Genomic DNA, 25,851 nt, shown 5'->3' with positions numbered 1-25,851 from the left:
TTGAATCATGCGCAAGAGCAGTCAGCCACACGATTTCCAGTTACGTGATTGGTTGACTTAAATTTAAAATGGCGGCGGTAACAGAACACACCCAAAAATGACGTCATGTTGAAGACGTCTAGGGTTAAATGGAGAACATCTAGGGTAATCCCAGAAACAACCTTATGGGCGGTTCTCAACGAACTAAGCTGTTGTTGCCGATTGGTTTTCCACCAATTGAAAAGCAACAGAAATGTTCAGTAATGATTTCGTGTTCTGCGTGACATGAAAGTGGCTCCCTAGTGCTCGCACTATTCGTGAAGCGCAACGTCGCCATTGTCAGTTCCGTTTTATGGATAAAGCTCGAGGTTCGTTTACGAAGGTTTGCAAGCTATTCAAGTTTGGACAGGTTCCGACAGGTTTGCGCATATTTCCTTCGTACGACTTTTGGAGTAAGGGAACGGTAGTCGTTATGTTCCGTGGCAATCTTTTTTATGGTTGCACGGTTGACAATTCTTCGATAAGTGGTCCAATGTGAAGAGCCCTGGACAGGAATTTAATTGAAATGGAGACCGAGGTCATCTGCCTTTCTTCCGACGATGAAGTCGTGCCGTTAAAGGTTTGAAAGTTAGCTTACTCTTTCTGAGTCTCATGTGTTGCGCGCGCGGTAGTCGCTTTGAAATTTATCTTCGACATTTCGACTGCAACTGAGATTAAGACTTGGTAAAACGGGAAATTCATAACCTTTCGTAACCTTCTCGTTACGCACACACCGACTTTGTTTATATTCTAAAGACGTCCATTTCAGTAATGTTAATTCCTAGTGTTTAAATTGTAAGTGTGTTATCATCTAAAACTCATGACAGTGGATATGAAAAAAATGTAAGTGACAATGAGACTAAACTTTGAGAAAAAATGTTTATTTACATATTGTAGATGATACTTGAGTCGTATGCGAAGAGACGTTAAGGGAGGTATTTATTGTTACAGCCAAGTAAAAGTAACGGGTCTTTGGCAGAATGTAAGACAAGTAAAATCCCTCAGAAGAGGAAAATCAGTGATGTACCCAAGATTATGACTAATCACATGGCGAAGAAAAAAATTAAATTGATATGCTTAATAGAAAATAAACCTCAAGACAGCAAGAGAAATTCGCCATCAACTGGCAACGCTCTTGATGTTTCGATACCGCAAGGTGTGGTGAAAAATAGAATAAGTTTTAACAGTGTGACAGAGGAAAAGCAATCAGAAAATGGCAATGAAAATTCAAAGTCATCTGTTAATACAACCGATACATCGATGCCTCAAGATGCGACGAAGAAGGAGAATGATGAAGTAAACATTACGGTAGAAGAATTTGTCGAAAAACCAAAATTGGTTGTAAAAGAAAAAGTTGATGTGTATCATGTCGACGATGACACTTTTCCGATGTTTCTAAATCTGTGCCTCCAACGAGATTCAAGCAAGGAAATGGAGAAAATTGTTAGCAAGTTAAAGAAACGTTACATACAGTTAGCTCCAGCATTTGCAAACTCCTCCACTTTTAAGAATTTATTAAATGAGAAAAGAGAAGCTATTTTATCAAATGATAAACAGATTTATGTACACATTGTGGATGTGATGAATGTGATGAAAGAAAAGCAGAATAAAGATGAAGCTTCTGTAACTACTAGAGTAGAAAATGATAAGTGTAATGAAATATTGAAACCAAGCACCAGCGAAATCCCAAAAGATCATCCTCCAAAAGAACCTGAAAATAACAGAAAACAACATAAAATTGAAAAGTATCTCAAAAAGTTGGAATATGCAATGGAACGCTGTGAGAGACGAATTAAAAAATTAGAGGAAGCTGAAGTTGATTTTGATGATGATAATGATAGTAATTATATTAAAACTGAAAGGTATAAGCAAAGAATGGTAGAACTGTACACAAAGTGGTGCGAGCTTTCAGGAGAAAGTGCTGATGCTGGTCGTACATATTTACGCCCAAAATCTATAAAAGTCTCTCCAATAGACTGTTTGAACCAAGCGATATGTAGTTTTGTAAATTCAAAGATTTCTAGAAGAAATAAGTCCACTAAAAACATTTCCTCTGCAAGTGCGGTGATCTTCCCTGATTATGGTGATATTTTAACTTGCCTTAAAAAATGCAATGATGAGAAACAGTTAGGTTTAACTAAAAAACGCCAGGAAGCAATTGGTAAGTCAAACATTAGCGATGCAGATGTAAATAAATTTGTGCATATTTGCAAATCCTTTTTTGTTTATAGCAAAAGATGCGTTTACCCGTATAGGCGAATATTTGCAACACGTTCGACGTGCAGATTATTGGGATACCTTTTCTCTCTATCTGGAAAAAGAAGATAATGATCCAGCAAAAAAGTCTAGAGACTTAAGTGAGAAATTACAAAAGAACCAAGAAGAAGGAAAGAAGAAGCTTGCTGAAGTTTTTGAAACATATGCTAAAAAACAAGAAACTGGTGGATTGGAATTGAATGATTCATCTGAGCTGACAGATAAAGAATCGGATCAAGAGGAAGATGAGAGTGAAGGTGATCAAAACCACAGCAGTGAAGAAAACACCAGAGGAGATGCCTTAAGTACAGTTGAATCTGACACCGAAAGTGTAGATGAACGTGTGACAAAATCTAATGAAATTGAATCTGCAACTCAATCGATACAAGAAGCTGAGAAGGATGTAATAGTCAAGTCTCCTGAGAAATGTGGTAAGGTCTCATCGATAATGCCTGAAACAGCAACAGTACCTCCTTTGACTCCCTTTGAAACCATCAGTACTTGCAAAGGTGCGTACTAAATGTTTTAACATTTATTGTGTGAGGATCCTAATATAATAATAAGGTAAATTTGCATCTCGATTTTGTTAAATGTTGTAGACAATGTACCTGAAATTGTGTCAGTGCATTCTGTAAATAGTACACAGGAGATTAAAAAGGATGAAATGCCAGTCCTAAGGGTGCGAGCATTCGCAAAACCTCCTGGCTCCTGGAAAGACAGTCCAGAATCTGCGGTGAAGCCAAAACTGATAAGTCCATCAAAGGAAGAAACAACAGCTATCGTCGATCTTACAAAAGACTCACCTAAATTACCTACTGGTCGTGTTCCCATAAAAACTATTCGTCTTGATTCCAAAACCTTTGCAGCTTTTAATGGTGGTAAAACTATACTAATACCGGCAAAAAAAAGCCATGTCATCAGTATACAAAACGTCACAAAGAATTACGTGGTTAAACAATCTCGTTACTACCCGTCGAGTTTCCTACATCCATCCAACTAACATTGGTCACTCACCAAATAGTCCAATGATGGAAGTCATACAACGCACGTATACGTGAATTGCCAAACTAGATAGCACAGGCTAAAATATAAAACAACTAGCAGATAATGATGCAGTTCTGCGATTAATTCAACCAAATGTGACATTGATAGCTCCAAAAACACCTGAGAAAAATGTCAAAACCTTCCTTAATTCAAAAGAGTCTTCATGGAGTGAGGTATGGCTTAATGGTTTATAAATTTATAGGTTTCCAAAAGAATACAATTGTGAATAAGCACTTTCAGTGCGCCATTTTGTAATGAAGGATGGCTAGAAGCATACATCTTTTGTACTGTCAAAACTACTACAAGACTTTTAAAAATAAGTAAATAATATTGAATTATATTAATAAACTATTCTGCAATTGTACAATATTAATAAGTTGTCAGTTATCAGCTGTAGTTACATGAGAAATATAGCTTATTTAAATATTTTTAATGGGATTTATTCTAAATATTCTTGTACATATTCAACCATGCACATATTTATTAATGCTTAAGTGCGTACAAAAAATTAGAATTAAAAATGTTCCAGTATCCCATAATTATTTATTAATTATTGTAATTAAATATGTATTTTTGTGAAATTTATTTTTCAACAAGAGTGGTACACATTCATTCAAATGCAATCAGTGTATATGTTATCTTTAGTTAAAAATATACTTACAATAACTGTATCACTGTGAATATAAAAAAATAATTGCCACATTATAAATCTTACCTACAACATTGTCATTTGCACTCTATTATTGAACACATTTTTTCTTTTGTATTATATGCTGAAAATGACTCGTTTTTCGCATTTAATTTTTCTGCAGGACTATTAAGCATTTAAAGCTATTACAAATAAACGTTTTTAATAATTAATTTTGTCAGGGCAAAATTATCATTTGTTAAGTTTTCCACTATGTCAAAGTGGTCGACTGAGTTACGTAATAATAAAAATTCCACATTGTCAACAAATTCTAGGAGTTTCTGAAAATAAACATGTAACGGTTTGTTTTTAATAACAATGGTATATAAACTTGTGTAAAAGAAATCAATTGTCTTTCTAGAAATACCTGTGCATAATTTCGGGATTCTTGGATAAATACTGGAGAATCACATTCTCCAACAGTTACAATAACTTTTAAATTTTGCACTGGATTTAATCCACATGTGTCCGTACTTCCAAAACTATATGTCTCGAGTTCTTTACTGAAATGATAAATAGCGAGTTGTCATTTAAAAAAATGCAAATATAAACAAGGATTTAGTTGATAAAAGTCAAACTGTCAGAAGTACTTAGTCAAGTTAAGTGCATTGTTATAACTGGTACTGAGTAAAGGCTCCAAATTGTAAATCCCTCCGATAAGTACCAGACCTTTCAACAACTCGGCATACTTTTTTTCAGCAATATGAGCTAACCAGGCGGTATCATGCAAAAGACTTGCTGCCATTTGTGCACCTGCACTATGACCTGCTACCCAAACGCAACTACAAAAGAATAATTATGTTAGAAAAATACGAAGTTACGCCTAAAAACTTATGAGATTCTCACCTTGATCCTTTATCTTTAGCAAGCTTCAAAATTTCTTCCATCATAATCTTGACTTCTTGCATTAGCTGAGAGAATGTCACTGCATAAGACATACCAAGAATGTAAAGGAATTGTAAATCGGTTTACCTCTACCATGTAGATGTTACCTGTTGGGCACAAATTGTAGCCAGCTACAATAACTTTTATTCCTCTTGATACAAGGACTTTAACAGGAAACCCAGCAAAGTCCTTTGAAAATTCTTGCCAGTATCCTCCATGAATGAATAAGAAGATAGGAGCATCTATAACATTAGCGATAGTAATTTTAAATTTGCTGTAGATGACTTTCATTGTAAGTTCTCAAATTAAATCCTATACCATTAGGTAAATCCGTGCCATAGATGTCATACTTGGTGCGCTCTGATGTGCTATAAGGTACATTGAGTTCGCACTTTGTTATGCGTTGTGCTTCGTTAGTAACTGAAAATGATATATTAGTTTGTCACTCTTTAAAATAACTCCAATTAAATCCACCACAACTTACTTTCTTGTGATTTTTTATGGAAATATAATAATAATTTGTCAGATTCGTATCTCTTGCTCCACTCCGAAGGTGTGTAGGCCTTTTCGTGTTCCTGCATAAATTCATAGAAACAACAATGTATACGTGTCGATCAATGGATGCTAGGATATATATAAATTTTAACTTTTTACAAACATACCGAGATTGACATTTTTGTGCTTGTATGTTTCAGAATTTCTAGAATCAACTGATATGTGACGGTCAGACTGCAAACAGAATAAATGTTAATATATAATTTGCACATACTCACTAATAACTGAAATTAAATTTGACACATTTATTATATTTCTTAAAATTGTTGCAGAATAATTCGTATTCGCGATTTATCAGCGAACGATTAAAAAAAAAAAGTATCCAGATTACCTGTTTTGTAACAAGTAAAACAAAAAAGGGTGCTAAAATTCGTTCTATTTCGTAATCACTCTAACTTTGAATTCTACAAAAAGTGGTGATAAATCTGACGTACCGAAAGCACCGTCCAGACTCATATAAGATATGTAGGTCAAGTTAAAAGAGAAATAAAAAACTAAGTCATCGCGACGTCTGATGAAATGGATTAAAAGGTTTTAAAAAATGTTATATTAGGACGAGGTTCCGTTTCCGTTTCGAATTCATTGACAAATTTCGGATCCTACCTGCGCCCTGTCTATGAGGTCAACACGCACTTCAATTTAGAAGCTGAACTAAACGGATACGATCTTCGCTTCGGCGTTAAATAGATGCAGCTTACCACAGCTCTTACTTATCTCTGCCGATATTCATCACGTGATTCGAGACTTTCTAAGTAGCGCCACCTGTTGTAAAAAGAATTTTTTGCAATCAACCGCGTGTTTAAATATCCTCTCACAGATGGCGCAAATAACCGCAAAGAACACTTTCTCGTACGGCAGAGAATTGCCGAATTTCTACATCCCAAAAACTCTGCGAAAGTTCAAAAAATTAATACACAATAATTCCGGAAATTCAGCACTACGATTAACCTATGTATTGACAATTAATACACGATTTTATAGTGACGTACAATAAATATACAGTCTAGTCGCACAGCTTTAAATTAATGGAGCCATATATGGACGTGAAACGAAAGAATTCGACAGGGTGATGATACGATTAATTAATTGATTTTACACCTTGCTCTTCAAAATCCGAGGTAATTGCGGGTAAGGAGAGCAACTTAAGATTAATGTTACGTTCCGTATAACGAGTTTCTGCCGACATTACGTTGCTTACGAGATCGTTAGATAATCCTTTCACGCACCGGCTGGAATCTGCGTCCGGTCCTTGAATGATTTTTCTGAAAAGCTTGTGAAACCCGGACATGTCGGCAATCGAGGTCTTCGTTTCTTGACTACTCACGGCAAAGACGTAAAGTCCAGTTTTCCTGAAAGTGGCGCCGCAGGCAAGTAAATAAAAATATATAGTACCTCAGTACAACGTGAATTATAATTGAAGAAAAATTATTCAATGCATTTCAGACGCAGATAAACCTTTCATTATCGGCAGCGAAACTCGATCACCAGTCACTGCATTGGGAACGTTCATCCAATTCGTAGGAGTTCGTCGTCCGTATAAATTTACTTTACCCATGTGTGCCGGATGGTAATTAACGAGTTAATGCAGAGTTAACTGCTCGTAGATCTGCAGAGTTTTCTAGCTCAAGGAGAGAAGGCATGAAAATCCATCTGGAAAATAGATAAGTCGCTGTATACTCGGCCGACATTGCAAACATAAGGTCTTGATATTATCGACAAATCCGTGGCTGTGTGCCGCTCTAAACATTTAAATGAGTTCGTACTCGGTTCAATTTAATGCACCGCCAGTTTACAGCCTTATCGGTTGATTATAAATGCGATAGTGTAAAATCTACAATCGGACTTAATTCGCCCTCCGCATACGTAAATGGTCTTGCAGGCCCACATGACTAGTCAAGTCTTTGTACAAAGGTAACGGCTAGAAATGTAAATCGCACGTATTCTGCATTGTCTGAGCACAGGCAGGAGAAACCACGAAGTTGGATTTATGGAGGGGAAAAATGAGTTCTCCGAACGGGCAAGAATCGGTAATTCCACGCGGCGCTTGGCCGCACCCAGACTCGGTTCTCATGTATTAAAAGGATTCGAAGGCGACTTTTGAACACGTGAGTTCATCGACACTGTACCTCCTTAATATTTCTGAGCCTGTTATAAATAATCCAAGCCTTCGCACTTGTATATCCAGATTGGAAGGATTACCCTGCATGGTTCGACAAGAATGCAAGACCTTCAAGGTTCGGGACAATCTCCTGCAACGATTCCTAGGAACAGGGAGAATTTACGACATTCATAGCCTTAGGCGGGAAAAGGCAAGAAGAAACCCTTTAAGGCGATGAGAAGCCAACTGCGGAATCACCGCGCGACTGCAACGCAGGGTGCAATGATACAAGCCATGCGCATCATTATCAATAAGACGCCAAAACGTAAACGGTTTGTGTCGAGTTATCGCAGCTTAAGGAGACAGGACGGTCGATCGAAAGTCCAAAGTCAGGAGATCCACTGAGACGTTAGCATGGATGGATGTCAAGTGGTGGTTAATTTTTCTTGAGCCATTGTTCCATTTTGGATGCAGGAGTGGACCCTTCCAGGGGGCTTGAGGTGGGCATGAGAACCCTTGGAGCAGCGAATCGCGGCCTGGAATGCCCAGCAATGGACGGAGCTCGAGGAGAGGCTGCAAGGCCCGATTAAAACCAGAAAAACCGGCCCCTCTCCGCTCTTTCTCTTCCCTTCCATGCTGGTTTCTCCAGCGTGACTTTACCGTCGACGAGCAGCTATCGGGGCCGTTCTTCGCCCTTCCACCAGGGACTTACACTTAGGAGAATCGCGCCACGTTAGCACACTGTCGCTGGCTTCGATGCAGGCCGAGTGTGGAGATCCTCCCGTCCACGTAGATGTTAAATCGTGGACGTTTGTCCCTCTCCACTCCTCGAGTAATTAAGCCGTACATATACTCGTTGACTCCTCTTCAACGTACCCTAAGAAAGTGGGGAAACTCGTTGATCGACCTTGGGTATCCTGAATAAATCCATTTACGATGCGATTCCTGTATTTTACCGTAGATTTACTGCTGTGACATTTTGTTAACGTTGGTGCAGTCCAAGAATAGCGTCTACATACTTGTTAAATAATGGATGTTCTTCTCTAATTCCTCGAATAATTAAGTCGTACATGTACTCGTTGACTCCTCTTCAGCGTACCCTAAAAAAGTCGGGAAACCCGTTGATCGACCTTGTGTATCCCGAATAAATCCATTTACTAAGCGATTTCCAGCATTTTACCGCAAACGTACAGTTATGACAAATCCTTGACATCGGTGCAGTCCAAGAATAGCGATCCTCCAGTTAACGTAGACGTTAATTCACGGACATTTGTCTCTCTTAAGCTCTCCGACTAATTAAGCCGTACGTCAACTCGGTAGCACGCACCGAAGTGCATACCTTTCAGCATACTCCGGAAGAAGTCGCGTAACTCGCTAATCAATCATTCCGCGCTAACCCTACCGGAATAGAATTCTACACCAGAAAAAGTGCTTATGTAAAATGGACATTTTGATGCTTCTTTGTGTTCGCTAATTTATGCTTACAGGACCGCCGCCATTTTGGAATTCCGGTATTGGTATTCGACGCCTCTTCCCAGCTTGACAATAAATTCGAGCGACGCGTGGTTTTAATTCAAGGAGGACGAGGTGAATTTACAGTTGCATTAAATAGTGTCGTTACGGTGAAAACATCGACGAGCGCTTGAATTTTTCAGCTATGGAAAGGACCATTGGACCGTTCTCCAGCGTGCTTCAAAGATGGCGGCCGGCGACTCTCTTTCTCTCGTCTCGACGGATCGTCGAGTCCGTGGCGGGTCAAGGGCAGACGACTGTCTCGAAGCGAACCGAACTTCTCGATCCCATTCTGCGATACGGAGCCCGTTTCACCGAATCTCCGATCCTGCAGAAATAGACACGCAGAGGTTTCGTTATCACGTATCGAGCTCCGACTCGCGCCTCGAGCATCAACAAGAATGCCACGATAGGTAGGTTAGGTTAATTTATTTGACCCGCGAGTTACGCTCACGTTGCTCTTACTCTCTATTAGTGTCCTACTCAGGGCCGATTAGAGTCTTGTTCTCGGGCCATCTTCCAGTCGTCCCGTACAAAGTGTCCAGATTGGGCGTTTTATAAAAATTTCGGCGATTTTAAAATACTTTTTACGGTAACTTTTTCTTGAAAGTCGAAACTCAACCTGGCCGATTTTTAAATTACCCGTAAAAATGTTCACTATAACCGTCAATAATTATTCGAAAACACATGTTTCTATACCAATAGTAAGTCACTGTAAAAATTAAGTAGATAAGTGTTCTATTCTTTGGTACGCTTCCATTTTTTATTATATATAAGAAAAATTGTAATATTTCAAGCATATTTACATAAGAAGGTACTCTTAACAATTAATTAAAGTTCTCTGTTTTAAAGTCGAGTTCCAACATATGGCGGGAACAAGAGAACTTGTCGACGAAGATTTCTGCTGATAGCGAAGAAATGTGAGTAAACGCTAGCGCTGCCATGGCATTTTTCTTTGTCAGCAGCCAGCATTTATGGCGGTGGAGCTCGTCAGCGTGCTTTGCAGGCGCAGGTAAAATTTTCCCTGGTAGGAAAAAAAAAATAACGATCCTGCCAGGATTCGAACCTGGAATCTTCTGATCCGTAGTCAGACGCGTTATCCGTTGCGCCACAGGACCGACCTATTTCGGGACGTAAGGGTGTTCTACTTCTACTCGACTTCTGAAGATGTCGCAACGTTAGATGATACGACTCTCTCACGTCTATTGAGAAGTCCACCAGAACGATCAAGGAAATTCCATTTAAGCGACAATGACAAAAGCTTTGCTTTTCAAACTCCATGGCGAAAGAGTGGAAACGTTCCTGTAACAAATTTTATTTTCTGAAGCCAAAGTAAATATCATTCGAACTTTATCACTTTTATCTATTTTAGATATGTACCGCTCTAAGGGGAAGCTGTGGTTTGGTCAAATTAGAATTTCATTTCCTGGTATCTGTTTCGCATCACTCGGTCTACTTCTCTACTCTCTAAACGTAAGGACACCATCTTTTTTATCACCAGATTCGAAACTCGGTTTCCCACTGGTATTGTTCTACTTATCTAGGAGGTTGCTCCGTATAACGAACAGTCGGAAACATGGAAAAAGTCGCCTTGCTATCGGTTCTTCACTGCGAAAAGATTTACTTTCGCGTGCAACAATCCGTGACGGTATCCCTTGGCTTTTTAGGTCACCAGTCGTAATATCACCAAGGAGGTACGGAGAGAGAGGGCATATTACGTACGCAGCACTCGTTACCGATATTAAACGCTGTAGAGCGCGTGGACAGTTACGAGTTATGAAGATTGGGAGAAATAAAACTCGTTGGTCAATCAAAAACTGATGATATACGCACGATGCAGGACAATACACCGCACTCAGCCTTGGGAATAAGTCCTTGTATGTCTGGCATGCAAATGCGATAAATAAGATTAACCCAAAAATCACGGATATCCTCACCATGAGAGTTCCTTCCTTTCCTGTAATTACTCCTATTGGTTAAGGAACCGAGATGATCATTTTCTAAAAATGATGAGGTCACCCGTTTGTTGCACTATCTGAGGAAAAATATCATGGTCATGCTCGGCATGACTGTAATTCTGATAACTGAGAAAACTCATACCTCTAAAACTCTTTAAAAGCCGTTTTAGTCTCATTACTCGAAAAACCTTTGATCGGTATCTATCGTCCACTTTGCAGGGATATAGCTGTCTAAGGAAATCTGACGTCATGTTTAGCGATCAAAATCGCGAGCGATTATTCATTTACACTTTTATACTCTTCAGAACCGTGAGCAGCAAACTTCCACCTAGGTGATAACAGGACCGTATTATCAGGTATTTGTTCTGCGAGCCATCCACTGCGAAATAAAAGTCGTTGCTTCATCATTGTCTGAAGCATTGTTGAGTGTCACTCAGTCCTACCTGAGGAACCTTAACACGATAGACACATATTTTGAGCTCGAATTGCGTCACCGGAGAATATCTTCTTCTATCCGTTGTCTCTCGAGTGGAAAAATTGTGCTTTCCACCATGATCTTCTTGTTTCAATTAGCGGAGTGAATGGTTACGCTTCTTCCAATGACCCGTTAAATTTCAATTTTTCTGGACTTGGGTTCCTGAAACTATTGTAAATTCAATTTCCACTAAAAAACTCTAAAACCTTAACTACTCTATTATATTACAGCTGATATTGAAATATAAGAATGACTAAATGTTATTTAATGACCTGGGTTCCGTTAAGCGATCGCTTGACGGATGCGTACCTTTTTGAGAGGAAAGTTTATTTCATAAAATCTCATCTTTGGCTCATTTCCATTTTTCTGTACTTGGGTTCCTGAAACTATGGTAAACTCAATTTCGAGTTCATCGAGGACGATCGAGTTCAAGGATATGAGAAGGGAACAACCTGCAGCGTATCTGTTACCTGTAGACGATCGTATCGTGAGTACCTCAGCGTGTGACCACGACCTGGCTAATGGTCAACCACGAGCAGTTCCCCTAAGGCCTCTTCTGCAATAAGTCGTAAGTCGGTGTCGTTTGTCGCAAGCCGATGGATCGGCCAATCGTCTCCAACGAATGCTATTCGAGCCTTGAGTCTTCCGCTAACAATTTACAAAGACAGCACCGTTACATTTTACCCCGAAGCGAATTTGGAGACAGAAACTGAACATAAATGAAAAAGCTCGCTTTTGTCGAGTATTTTCCAATTAACGTTTCTAAGCTTCCCAACTTTTTCGATAAGTTCCCTGTATCGATAATTGTATCCTAACAGACATAACATATTAGATTATTTCACAAGTTCGCGAACGAATTTTGTTGGCAACGTTTCTTTAAAGATAATTGCGCGCTTAAATCAAACTGCCAGGAAGATGGTAACGAGTGATTAACTGTGCCGAGGAATACAGTATTAATACGCGGCTCGTTTGGATGCAGAAAGTAAATTTTTAAACCTTTCTGAATTTGTAGCAACGGCTAAAAAAATTTTGTTGTCACTACTCGAACGAAGGAGCGAGAGAAAATTTCTTGCTGGGAAAGAATATTGCAACCATGAATGGAATTTCGGTTTTTTGTTGTCGAAATAACAAAATCGTTTCTAAGGAAAAATGTCGTTGACTCGTATTCAGGTATGCACATTTGTTGACGCAAGTAAAATTTCATCTTATGACTGAATTCTTTTCCTACGTGCACTGATTTCTAATGACTCCACGAGTTCTTTCATTATCTCTAGTTTTGAACAATGCCCCCACTGATTTCCAGCTGATTTCCCGCGATTCTTAGTACCAAAACGCATCAAGAACTCCTCGCATTCTGCTTTGACCCTGGACATAAATCCCTTTCCTTCATACCCTGACAGAACAATATCCATAAAAAATTCATGTCCGCCTCTATACGTTCTTCGACATGTATCGATAGACGTCGAAAATCCTGAATACGAGTCTCGACTAATTCTGGTGCCCCTTCATACCCTGCTTGGACAATATCCGTAAAAAATTCATGTCCGTCTCTATACGTTCTTCGACATGTATCGATAGACGTCAAAAATCCTGAATACGAGTCTCGACTAATTCTGGTTCTCCTTGCCGGATTTAGATTCGAAAAGGACTCGCTATATATGGTGGCCATAAATAATGGCCGGGGGCCTGGGCCTGCAGGTAACTCCTGACCAGGTAATTCCACCGGTTTGACGTTCCACAGTCCTCGGGGAAACTCCCTCGTTCTGGCAACAATGTCGTCGGTCGAGTTTAAAGGTAAGAGTCGAAAACTGGCAACGTGCGACGCTCCTACGTGGGTCCGTGCGAGCACATCGGAATTCGGTAGGTGGCACAGGTCCTCCCCGGCCCCTCTGGGTCCCTCCGGGCCACTCTGGGCCCTGTTGGTCCCCTCTGGGCCCCGTTGGTCCCCTCTGGGCCACGTAGGTCCCCTCCACTCCCCACTACGGTGCGTCATAGCTCTCGTGGGAGTCTCCAAGACACTCAAGAAGACCGCCAGGAACTTGTGGTGTCGCTTTCCGACTCGATGCACCCGGAGTCAGAATTCTTGCTCTGAAAAAGCAAAAAGAATTGACCGTTCTTCCCGGAATCGGTTGTTAAGATGATGCGAAACCCTCTCAATCCAGTCGATTCTAATTAGACACATTTTTTTAAGGGTATCCCCCGAATTGGCTGAGATTTTAGGACGTGACTCGTGAGCACCCAAGGAATGTCCACACTTTCAAATTCTTCATTTATTAAAATGATTTCTTGAATGTGCCTACATTATTCATTGAAGATAATACATATCGAAAGGGTCTGGACATTTCTTAGGTGCTCATGAGCCGTATGCTAAAATTTCAGTCAACTCGATGGAGTAGGATTAAAAAAATAGCGTTTTTCTTTTTTAATCGACTAGTTTTGAGGGTTTCACGTCGCCTTAAGGAATCAATGCTCTCATGATTACTCAATCCGAGGTAATTAATTTCTCTCTAACCTTAACGTCCACTCGACTGATTTGCATTCCCATGAAAGAGCTGTAGGAGAATACGTGTCAGGCTTACAGATGTTTTTGCGCCCTGTTTGCGAAATTGTTAAACTCCGCATTTTAGATGTATCGACGGATGTGTTGAGCAATTGGAAAACGACAAAGCCGATTAAAATCGATTATCTTGAATCGACGCTTTTTTTCTGAGCCGGCGATTAAATCGAGGATTCGTCCAAGAAGGAGTCGATCGCTGGACTGGATTTTTTTTCGACTCGTTTGCCAGAACGTTCCCGCCTTGAAAATGTTAATTAATTCCGGGACGGGTCATGGTCGACGGAGAGATTTTGGCCAAAATCGGCGGACATTTGCATATACGAGCGCCTAACCAAATATCTCGAACCTCCTTCTGAAACCAAGTAAACTCGCGTGAAAATGTGGTCTGTTCTTCGATGAAATAATAATTTAAACTCCCAAGAAGCAGTTATCGTTAGCTTCAAGTGGTATTCGTGGAAAACCACTGATTTCACGATTTCAAGTACACTGTAAAGTACTAGCAGCCGTCAGTTCTTTAAAAACCGAGTAATACTGAAATCCATAGTTTTCTAAATATCGGCAATAAAGTAAATGTATAGTTTTCACTTACTATAATATACTTTGATCGATCATTACACCTGTTGGGAATAAATTAGTAATTACACGTTATAACGTAAGTTTAAAGTGTTACGAAACCAGAAAGTTAAAATATTTATAAAATGTTTCTCCAATATGGGTACACCGAATTATCTGAAACTTCAACAGGTGATTATGGAAGCCCTAAGGAACAACCTTCCTAACAAAATTTCATTTTTGAAAAGAAAATGTTTTTATTCATTTCAAATTAGAACCAAGGGTATATATATATTTCTTAATGAAATTTTATGAGCACAACGTTCTTCCTTAGGGTCTTCATAATCATATGCTGAAATTTCAAATAATTCAGTGTTCCCACCTTAGAGAAAAATTTAATATTATTATATTAAATATTTCAACGTTTTATATACATAGAATGACCCATTAATTTCACCTTAAGGGACCGTTTAAATTAGTACACTAATCTGCAGTTCAGCCGAGCTGCATAGGGTGCGCACCTCCCTTAGTTCGGTCGGGCGCCGCGCGCGTCGTCGGTATCGCTCGGTGGCGGCGGGTCGCCATGGTAATAGAAAGTTTTCTTGGTAGGACGCATGCGCGGGGAGGGGAAGGGCAGAAGTGGGGAGGGCGCGCCAGGGGACGGTGACCGCGGAGCGGTCCTTCCAGAGCCGGGAGGGGAAGTGGCTGCGAAGTGAAGGGAGGGGAGGAGGGACCCCTGGCGGCGGCGGCGGCAAGCGGCGCGGCGATCCCGTCGTCAGTTCCCGACGCCCGTGAGCGCTCGCGACCGAGTGAGGAGAGATTCGCAGGGGATCCTACGTGGCCAGGCAGGAGTGAGTGAGTTGAGTCCCGCGGGATCAGCGTCCAAAGAGAAGCGACGAGTGCGGGTCGCGAGGTGTCGTTCTCCGCGGGAGGAAAGGGTTGGAAAACGGAGCGGGTGCGCGGAGGACGTCGATGAGTGGCAAGACCGGTAAGCGAAGCTAACCGAGCGCGAGGACGCGCCGGGTGCGAGAGCGAGAGAGAGAGAACGAGCGCGGGGCGCTTGGAAGCGAGGGAGACGGAGAGAGAGAGACGCGTGGCGGCGAGCCGATGCGGGCACCCGGTGGCGCGAGCTAGACGCGAGCGAGCGGCCCAGGGGAAAGCGGGAGCGCCCGGAGGACTCAACGAGGGGCCAGGCGGCGCGCGGACGGCACGACGAGAGGAAGAGAGCGAGAGGAGAGCGCCAAGGGACAAGCTCCGGTAATCGGCAGCCATGTTCGACGTGTTCGGGTCCGTGAAGGGCCTGCTGAAGCTCGATTCGGTATGCATCGACAACAACGTATTCCGGTTGCACTACAAGGCGACCGTGATAATCCTGATAGCGTTCAGCCTGCTGGTGACCTCGAGGCAATACATCGGCGACCCGATCGACTGCATCGTAGACGAGATCCCGCTACACGTGATGGACACCTACTGCTGGATCTACTCGACCTTCACGATCCCGAACCGGATGGGCATCGTCGGTAAAGACGTGGTGCAGCCAGGGGTGGCGGCGCACGTCGAGGGGGAGGACGAGATCAAGTACCACAAGTACTACCAATGGGTCTGCTTCACCCTGTTCTTCCAGGCGATCCTGTTCTACGTGCCCAGGTACCTGTGGAAGTCCTGGGAGGGCGGCCGCATAAAGATGCTCGTCCTCGACTTGAACTGCCCGGTTGTCAACGACGACTGCAAGATCGAGCGGAAGAAGCTCCTCGTCGACTACTTCGTCACGAACCTGCACACCCAGAACTTCTACGCCTTCCGGTTCTTCCTCTGCGAGATCCTCAACTTCGTCAACGTGGTAGGCCAGATTTACTTCATGGACTTCTTCCTGGACGGCGAGTTCACGACCTACGGCTCAGAGGTGGTCAGCTTCACCGAGATGGAGCCCGAGGAGCGCGTCGACCCCATGTCCAGAGTCTTTCCTAAGGTGACCAAGTGCACCTTCCACAAGTACGGTGCCTCCGGGACCGTTCAGAAGTTCGACGGGCTCTGCGTGCTCCCGCTGAACATCGTCAACGAGAAGATCTACGTCTTCCTTTGGTTCTGGTTTATCCTGCTGGCCGTCCTGAGCGGCCTGAGCCTGGCCTACCGGGCGGCCGTGGTGGCGGGCTCGAAGCTGCGACTCGTCCTCCTCAGGGCCAGGTCGCGCCTTTCGCCTCACGAGCAGATCGAGACCATCTCCCGCAACTGCCAGATAGGCGACTGGTTCGTCCTCTATCAGCTCGGCAAGAACATCGACCCCCTCGTCTACAAGGAGCTCGTGGCCGACCTCGCCAAGAAGCTCGAGGGCAAGGAGGACGTCTAGGAATCCGAGTCTCGAAGACGACGCGCGCCCTCTTCGGGGCGAGGCGCGCGACCAACGGAAGAGTTTCTGCGGTCACTGATCGGTCGACGGGATAGCTCGACGTCGATGGGCTTCCGTCCGGGAACAACCTAGAACCCTTCCGAAGAAGGGATCGCTTTTTTCGACCATCGCGAACCGCAGTCCCTGCGGGGTCCCCCGGGACCCTATGGACCTCCATGGGATCCCCATGGGACGTTTTCGAACGTCTTCGGACGGACGACGTGTGTACCACGCATCCTGGAAGACCTCGTCGAGCACAGACTCCGCTCTGCGCGGGACTATTTTCCGAAACGACGCATCCACGTTTAATCGCCGATAATGGAGCGAGATAGCGAGAATCGGACCATCCACGAGGGGGATCGACGAGTTCCCTCGGGTTCTACGCGTTGGGTTGGGGTAGGCTGGTGTTTGGTTTTCGGGAATCGATATCCTTGTCGGGTCGCCCGTAAACGCGTCTCTGGGGCCGGACAAAGGAACGCGCGGGATTCGAGTCTCTTCAAGGTGCTAAAGATGCGACTACGTCGAGGTTAGGTGAAATACCCTTTCTTTGTTCGAATGGGGAGAAACGGTGGGATTTGTCGCTGCCTTTGAGATTAACTTCGGTATTCAAGGAATATGCGGTGGCGGAGTTATTGAGGATATAAACGCGTCTCGGGCTGGCGAACTGGCAGCCGCCATCTTGGAAATTTCTGGTTCTTGCTGCGATTTAAGAATCATGGGAATGATACCTCCTTTCATGGTCGATCCGGAGGATCTTTGGACCGCGTTCGGTCTCAGGGTGACCCGATAGCGATTTCGTCGAGAAACTAAATTACTGTTAGTGTATTGTATATACGGCGAGTTTCCATGAACGCCGACGTAAGCAGCGATGCGTCGCAGGTGCGCGGAACGCCGTCTGAGAAAGCCATCCCGTGGGATCGACCAGGGTCCGCGCTGGTCCCGTCCAGGTCCCATGTGTCGAGTTGAGGCGTTAATTCGTGCGAAATTTTTTAATTGTTCAAATTTTTTGAATCGTTCGAATCGTTCAAATATTTTGAATCGTTCGAATCGTTCGAATCGTGGAAATCGGGGAAATCGTTTGAATCATTCGAATAAATCGCAAGAATCTAGGCCTGGACTCGTGTAGATCCAGTAGCGACAACGACTTCGACGACGGGCCCCGCGGATCCCCAGGTCCGCGGCCCCGAGGTCTCGTAGACTAACCGTGTGATAAAACGGGGGACGGCGTCCTTTCTCTTACCTTTCTCTGCGTATCTCACCTTTTCTCTCGGCCCCTCTCCTGGGCTCCTGGTGGGAAGGTGATGTGAAACCCTGAAGACCGGTCGATTCGGAGAAAGATTTTTTTAAGGGCGTATCACCGAACTGACTGAAATTTTAATACGTACGTCAGGAATGTCTCGATGCTTTCGAAATTATTAAAAAAATAATAATTTGTTGGTTTGGCCGGATTTTCTCTAAAGTAAAATTTTGAAAGTCGAGACATTAACTAGGAGCATGTAAACTTTGTGCTGGAATTTCAGCCAGGGCGATGGAAGCGATTGGTTTCAGGGTTTCACATCGCCTTAAGGGCGATTCTAACATATCTGTGAAATATCTGTGCTACATTTGTGCATTATTTAGTATCGTACGTTTTTGGATATCGAGATAGAGAGAAAAATATGGAATTCATTTGATTTTCTGCAGTAATACGTCGGTGTTACGTCGTGTCCGTTCAGATGTGTCAGTGCTCGTACCGTACCGTCCGTTCAGTGAAAACGTCGGTTGAAATCACCGTCCGAGCACTGACATTAACACGGACGTTTGGATGTGAATTCGGAAACGTATAGATTCCGGATATATATTTAGGAAAGCGATATCTCTGTCTGCTCTGCATGGGTACAGTATGGATAAGTTTGAATCTGCCATTACCCCCAAGGACGCCATCGCCGCCATCTTGCAAATGGCCTTCGGAGGTCTTCTTAGGGCCTCGAGACCCTCGACGGTCCTTTGTGGGTCCTGGTCCTCTCCCAGGGGTCCTTACGACAATAATGTTCTTCGAAGAACTCGGCTGACGATTTTTGACCCCTCCCCCTCAGTAGACTGCCCGGACCACCTACATAGCCTGGTTTTCATTTAACCGGCTTAGGAATTTTTGTACAGTTATTAAATTACAGGCGCGTTTCTAACGGCAAAAAAGACATTCGTCGCCTCTGCGATAGTGGATTTATGTGGTATTAAATTCCTGCAATCATCGATTTACGAGCAATGATCTTTTTGTATTCATATTGAATTTTTTTCTCACGGCGCGTCTTCGTCGCCATCTTGAATCCGCGCGTCCTTTGTGATCCCTTTTGGGCCTCCTCGCTGGCTCTCGGTAAATACCCTCGAAAATTCATTCGTCGAATACGTGGCCTCTCCAGAATGTCGCAATCGACCAATATTTGACTTTGCTTGACCGTGGCTTCTCGCAAAATTCCACATCGACTATATTGTGGTCCGAGAACTATAAAAATCCATTCCACGTCGTACAGGTGCGACCTCGTTAACCGGCAAATTCAACGAACTGGTTATGTGTGTCTCCAAGTCGTATTCTGAGAAATATTTTCGACAAGAATATTCGACTTTTAGGTATTTTATATTAGTCAGGGGGAGTCCCAGGACGGACTTTTCCGTTCCTCGAAATTCGTAAGGACTTGTTATCCTTCCAGAAACGTGACGAACCGCACGAGTGCAATTTTAATGCCTTTTTCACGTGTACCAAAAGAGACATATCGTGGGAACAATGGAGATAAATCATAGACATTTTGAAAACTCAGAAATATTGTAGAGAAGCCAATTTTCTTTCTTATCTCGAATTTCCCAAAATCTAGCCGCTTATTTTCTCGCTCTCATGCGGTTCGCATCTCAACCCTACAAATTCCTGCCAGTTTAGCCTTGACAAAGTTGAACGCCGACCCCCCCTTCCAGTAGAATTATCTCTATCATTACCAATCGTCTTGCTACTGCGGTAGAATGTATTAGGTCATAGATATAGAGAGATAGATAGATTTATTATAATATACATATATTATGTACATATACGCGTGCGTATATGTGCGCGAGATTTTCCCATGAGGAAATATTCCATTCCAGGCGAGGGCCTTTTCCATGAAGCCCTGTGTTTCCTTTTTTTTCTATTTTTTTTTTTTTCGTAGCTTTTCTTTCTTCCTTCGTTCCACGTGTTCACCGTTGCCTATTTGCGTTACTGCCTCTCGCGACCTCGTGTTACGTTTTTTCGTTAATTATTCGTTAACGAGTACAACTGGTCGGATAAGTCGAATAACAAAATGGCGACATCGGTCGCAGTCCTTACGAGAGCGATTCCGTTTCTCGTTGGACGTTTTCGTCTTCTTTGGATTTTTCTTTTTTAATCTCCGCCAGGGGGCAGCGCTTCGGATCGCGCGTCTTGATCCGCCATTTTGTTTTTCTTTTTTTTCTTTTTCTTCGTTACTTTTTTTCTCTTTTGCTAGGGCGAACACTTCCGGCGATGGTGGCCGCGACTTCCGGTAGCTGCCTTACTCTCGTCTTTGCTATTCCTCGGTATTTCTTCCCGACCTTGATATATATGTATTTACTGACTAGTATAGAGTGATACTATTTTTGAGAGAAAAATCTACGCTCAAAGTAAGACTGCCAGGAATTCGAACACTCCAGCCTTTTCCACGCGTGTCTCCCGGGAGACTTTTTTTTTTTCGTATTTCATATATAGAGATTTAGGTAGAGAGAGGGCTCGCGTGTGCAGCCTACGCCGATCGAGATCGACGCGACTCGCATAATAGTCGTATATTTTCTAATCGACCTTACAATTAGTCACTACTTACGCGGCCGTAGAAGTAATTCCCGCGTCCGCGAATCCCTGCGAGCTTTCGATTCGAGATCTAGGAATCGGATTTGTATTAAACGAGCCGTCGATGGGAAACACCTCGACGCAAGAATGGACGCCATTTGCAATCGGAAGACGCATAGAGAAAAATATATATATATATATATCGCGCCGGATGAGGGAAACTACCGACCCTGCGTTGATAAGGACTATTCCATTGAACCTGAGGAATATTTCTTTGAATGGTGCCGAGGAAATAATTGTTTACTTAAAAGAATCATCAATTAACTTAAATAATACTGGAATAAATTGGATGCAACGTTTCTTCGGATGACAATTTATTTCAGTCCGAGTAGGATAATTATTCTTTGAATTAGCAAGATATTTCTTTAACATTGTTCAATGAAATATCTCTTTGGTGAGATGCATATATTTTTTGTTTTTTCTCAGGGTGTTAATGGACAGCCAGAATAATTTAAGGCAGGCCGCACACGAAGACGCTTGTAACGAGCATGCGGAATTTATTTCGCTACGTAATACACTCGGCAACAAATTGCTCCGTTTACGTGGATATTAATAGTTTTATTACATGCTTATTGTATGCGTTTTTCGGGTGCGACTTGATTACGTATCTGAGTTCCCGATCTTACAATACATCGAGGGTGATTTTTATGGGAATCATTGTCAACGAATAGTCGGATTTATGGAAATTCGACGGGGAAGGAATGCGTTGCGTTATGAGGAAAATGGACGGCGGTGTTCCTGTCCGAGTTGACGAGAAGTGCCTAATTCCGTAAACGTATCTCGGCGAGATGTGCCGGAATAGGTTATGTCGTTCGGCCTAGACGCGGAAATCCCCGAGATTTTTTGGGGGATTTTTCCCTCGGTTGGGAAAAATTATCGGAGTTGATATCGCGGAGTCATGTTTTCTCCCTTTTTCTCCTTTTTGTTTTCTTTTTTTTTTCATCGACGAGCGAGAGGGAGGATGCGACTTTTCGTGGACATGTTCTCCCGCGATTTCGCGCTCTGACTGTTAGAACTGTACGAAATGTGTACGCACAATCTACGCAAGATTTAGATGTAAGGTCAACTAGGTTACGAGCCCCAATCGAATCGGTTATTTCAACTGGAATTTCATTATCTCGGACGCGCCGTCTCGGATCAATTTATATCAGACGGCTCTAATGATGTCCATCGTGTAATACGTATGAAAGTAACAGCGTAAATTCGTTATGCAGCTTTCCTATGAGAAGCCGCAGTTTCGGAAGCAAAGTCTTTAAAAGTAATTCGACAAATTTAGTCCTGTGAGTTTTCTTTACCGTGTACTTGTTGCAATGAAATTTCGGTAGAGGAGGATTTTTCATCTTTTAAGAGATGTATCCCATTGTTCGTTTTTTTGAAGTGACCCGCTCGATTGGAATTGACGGATAAATGAGTGATTCAGACCTTGACGGTAGGTTAGCGATAATCAAATATTGTAAGAGTTATCGAGAGGAAGGGAACACGCATCTTCCGTAGTATGTTAATATGTAGATGGTAGTAACTCGCTCTGTCGTCGCTTATGTTTATATCCGGGAGGAGGTATGGAAATTTGCAAAACGATCGTTCGTAGGTTTACGAAGTACGCGGTGCAACAATTACTGCGGGGACAATTACGTGTACGTTTTGTGAAGGTACACGTGTCCCTGTACGCCGAGGACGTTTATTATCCGAACTAATGCATTTATCTCCCCCTCTTTGTTTTTCTTCTTCTTCTTATTTTTTTTCTTTTTTTTAATGAAAATCATGTTTAATGCAGAGCGATTTCACTTTCGGGGAAAGCCGGTGAAATTGTCATTCGAAAAACGGTGCGCGTACCGTTGCCGTTTTATACGAAACTTTTTCCTCATTTTATACGGAACTACTTTCAGTGGTTAATCCATTGTGTGCCTAATGAGAGTACAGTAAAGTGTAATATTTAATGTAACTCGTAGCAGGGTATGTATGATTCGAATCGACTTCAGGTATAACTGTAATAATAACGAAGCAGCTTCAATGATTATGAGAAGTGGACATGGTAATTTCTTTCCCCGCCCCATTTTCAGCTACGTGAAAAAGTAAAGTTGAGCTTTTCTTTCTTCTTCTGCGAAAAGTCCTCTAAATTCGGATTTTCAACATAAATAGTGTGTACTGTTAAATTATAACGAGTTGAAACCTCTGACATCGAGTTAATTCGGATAATAAACGTTTTTGGACGGCGTGCAAAAATACGACTACAGAATTTATCATTTTTAACACGAGATCATTATAACAAGAACAAAAATGCGCCGATTGTGAGCGGCGTCCTTTGTCAATTATTTTTCTGGACTCCACTTTGCATTCCGCCGGGTACAACTTAATTTTTAAAGTTGTCCGTTGCTTTTCTTAATGAGGCGAGAATAAATCATGTTTTATTATAAACATTAAAAATGGCCGCTCGCTAATTAAGTACTTCGCAAGCGAACGTGCCAACATTAAATGAATTTTGGGTTGGCCTCCTCTGGTATGTCTAATGTTAGCAATAAACGAGGACCAACGTTATGTGGCATGTTGCCGATATTGTAATTAATCGAGGATAAGTTACAGGAACGCCGAGGAAACTGACAATTATTTTCATCTAGGGAGAAAATCTCGCCAAGAAGATTCGGGAGGCACTGCTTGAGCTTTTGTCGCTTTCTTAAGTACCGACCGTGATGGAACTCCCAAGGGATGTCGCACATTCCACGTGTCGTTTTTAGAAAAATGTACAGCTAGGAGGAGAATTCGAGGCGAGGAGAGCTCGCTGTATGGGAAGGAAAATATAAAAATAAAGAGTATACATGGAAGCCTCTTGTTCCCTTGAATTATTCCATCTCCACACCTGGGTTCGAGTAAACGCGTACATGAGAAAGTCCCTGCAATTCCTTAGAATAATTTACAGTTAGGTATGAGGCGGCCGGGTAACTATCGCTTTCTTGAATTCGTTTAAAGAGTGATCAACTAATCGGTTGAGTCACTTCCGTGAGCTGGAATTGCAAGGTTCCTCGAGGCTATTGCAATCATTGAACAATCCGTAGAATGCCATTACTAACCACAATGAGTGTGCCTTTTCCGGAAATCTCGTGCGAACATCCGCACCTTGCACATCATGTTCTCGTATCACAAATTACATCGAATATCATCGCTATTTCGAATTTATACTGCGAACATTCTTAATCAGAAGTACGACACAGAAAAAACCCATGATGGATAAAAAGCTCTTAATCTCGCGAATTCGCAATCAGCAGGGTACGCTCTGATGGAACTTTACCTAATGTTTTCAAATCAAAATAAATTGTATTCAATATTAATACGGTTTTACATGTTTATCGCAGAAAATTCCAAGCTGGGAGTACAACATAAATCCCATGACAACTGCATAGCGACTTAATTTTTTGAAGCTTTTTTCGTCAAGATACACTCGATTTGTCGGAAATTTTTCCATCATTCCTTCACGTTACAATAAATTGTATTCGACATGAACGCTGTTATAAATTTTTCGCTGAGAAAATTTCTAGTCAAAAGTACAATACAAAAGATCCCTTGACGTCTCTCGAGCACTTAATGTCTTGAAGTCCCCTCACAGTCAGCAAAACACGCTCGATTCCGATGGAACTTTCCTGGTCATGTCGCAACCCAATTTAGGGCTCTTGCTTTAGAGCTTACATCACCTACGTTGACATTCCAAGATTTAGGGTCCGTCGATAAGGTATATCCTGTCCTTGGATAACAATCTCCCCAGAATAAACGAAGATTTCCACAGTACGTGCGAAAACACTGATTATCTTTCTAAAAGGAAATCGCAAAAAGCCGATGAAAATCGCCGAATCCTGTAATTTCCTCTCGATTGCAGCAATTTCACTCTGGGATCGTGAAGGAGCCTAATCGGAAGGACTTAATCGGTTAAGTGCCTTGGAACGTCTTCAACATGAGAGGAAGAATGCAGAGATGCAGGTCTTCGGTTGGGAAATCGTGTGCACCAATTGACTCGCTACAGTTCCACGTTGCAGCTCCGGATCGACCTTCAATCAAGTCGGAATTAGAGCCGGGGGTCCTCCTCCCTACTGTGCATTATTATGTTATAAATACACGTAACAGCGTCATTGTAGCTCCCGGGAGGTGGAGCAACGTAGGGCCGTAACGAGATGCGCTGGAACGCGCTTACGTGCGTTGCGTGCAATTGCGGGTCTTAAACGCGCACTCGCGTAGTTGCACACGCAGCTACAGTGTCGGCTCGTTAAACGGTTGAAGGTTGGGTGCAATCGGTGAAGCACGTGACAGTATTTGGTCTCCTACAGGAGGTTCGTATCACCTACCGAACGACCTTTTTTATCCATCCGGAAAGTACATATCGAATTCAGTAACACTGTTAAAAATATTCCTGCACTTTTAGTACATACTAAACTTATCACTTTACGTGCTAAAAATGAACAATAGCACGGTTATTAAAGAGTTGTAAATCAATTTCTAGAATTAGAACGCGGTATAATTATTAATTGAAGCGGAAATCGAGTAGGAAGATCAATATGTAAGTACTATAAAATTAGTACACCATGTCTGAATAAAAATTAAAAAGCAATGTTATAGAAGCGCAATACCGTTTCAACGGTGCACATACTTGAAATTACGTCGACAATAAATCAAGTCGAATGCGGGTGAATTTCTAGAAAATGTTGAGGATTTGAAATTATTGGGATCTTTTTTATTTGAATTTGAGACCGGCGTATGTAATTATGCGGAGGGTGGGTATAGTTAATGAATTGTTATTTTCCAGGAGAGGACTTCCCACGGCGCGGGGTAGAGATCTTGAATTTGCGTGGTGTGGAAGCATTTAATCCATTCTTGGAGAGTTTGGAAACGTTCCAACTCATTTCTCGGCGGAGTGCAATTTAGTAATACGAACTGGTCCGCAAACACTTGTTGCCATCGGTGGCCAGCTGATCCGTGCAAAGCTGCTACCGAAATAACTCCACTTAGCATGTGAATGAAC

At 42.5% G+C, this 25,851-nt stretch overlaps 3 protein-coding genes and 1 non-coding gene across 5 annotated transcripts; 2 read left to right on the top strand and 2 right to left on the bottom strand.

Annotated features, from left to right (window-relative positions):
• Positions 1-289: 289 nt before the first annotated feature.
• LOC105701050 (death domain-associated protein 6) lies at positions 290-3,746 on the top strand. 2 transcript variants are annotated; one of them, XM_012427467.2, is made up of 4 exons: positions 290-598; positions 970-2,179; positions 2,250-2,783; positions 2,874-3,746. In XM_012427467.2, exons 1-4 carry the CDS (start codon positions 545-547, stop codon positions 3,272-3,274), a joined length of 2,199 nt encoding a protein of 732 aa, XP_012282890.1. In that variant the 5' UTR covers positions 290-544; the 3' UTR covers positions 3,275-3,746. The 2 variants fall into 2 exon arrangements, with proteins under 2 accessions (XP_012282890.1, XP_012282900.1); XM_012427477.2 differs by lacking the exon at positions 290-598 and adding an exon at positions 613-861.
• Positions 3,747-3,882: 136 nt separating this feature from the next.
• On the bottom strand, positions 3,883-6,179 carry LOC105701121 (kynurenine formamidase). The gene is made up of 9 exons (XM_012427568.2): positions 6,050-6,179; positions 5,554-5,620; positions 5,376-5,466; positions 5,210-5,311; positions 4,999-5,133; positions 4,853-4,931; positions 4,597-4,788; positions 4,374-4,509; positions 3,883-4,287 (listed from the first exon to the last, which is right to left on the bottom strand). Exons 2-9 carry the CDS (start codon positions 5,563-5,565, stop codon positions 4,153-4,155), a joined length of 882 nt encoding a protein of 293 aa, XP_012282991.1. The 5' UTR covers positions 5,566-5,620; positions 6,050-6,179; the 3' UTR covers positions 3,883-4,152.
• Positions 6,180-10,101: 3,922 nt separating this feature from the next.
• Positions 10,102-10,174, bottom strand: Trnar-acg. The gene has a single exon. It is a non-coding gene; the product is annotated as a tRNA-Arg (tRNA).
• Positions 10,175-15,390: 5,216 nt separating this feature from the next.
• LOC105701478 (innexin inx2) lies at positions 15,391-23,668 on the top strand. Its single transcript, XM_012428251.2, has one exon. The coding sequence runs from the start codon at positions 15,869-15,871 to the stop codon at positions 16,943-16,945; it is 1,077 nt and encodes a 358-aa protein (XP_012283674.1). The 5' UTR covers positions 15,391-15,868; the 3' UTR covers positions 16,946-23,668.
• The last annotated feature ends 2,183 nt before the right edge of the window (positions 23,669-25,851 follow it).

The sequence above is a fragment of the Orussus abietinus genome, unplaced genomic scaffold (assembly GCF_000612105.2).
Source record: "Orussus abietinus isolate OABI.00-Male unplaced genomic scaffold, Oabi_2.0 scaffold44, whole genome shotgun sequence".
Lineage (NCBI taxonomy): Eukaryota > Metazoa > Arthropoda > Insecta > Hymenoptera > Orussidae > Orussus > Orussus abietinus.
This window is presented reverse-complemented; position numbering and strand designations above follow the sequence as displayed.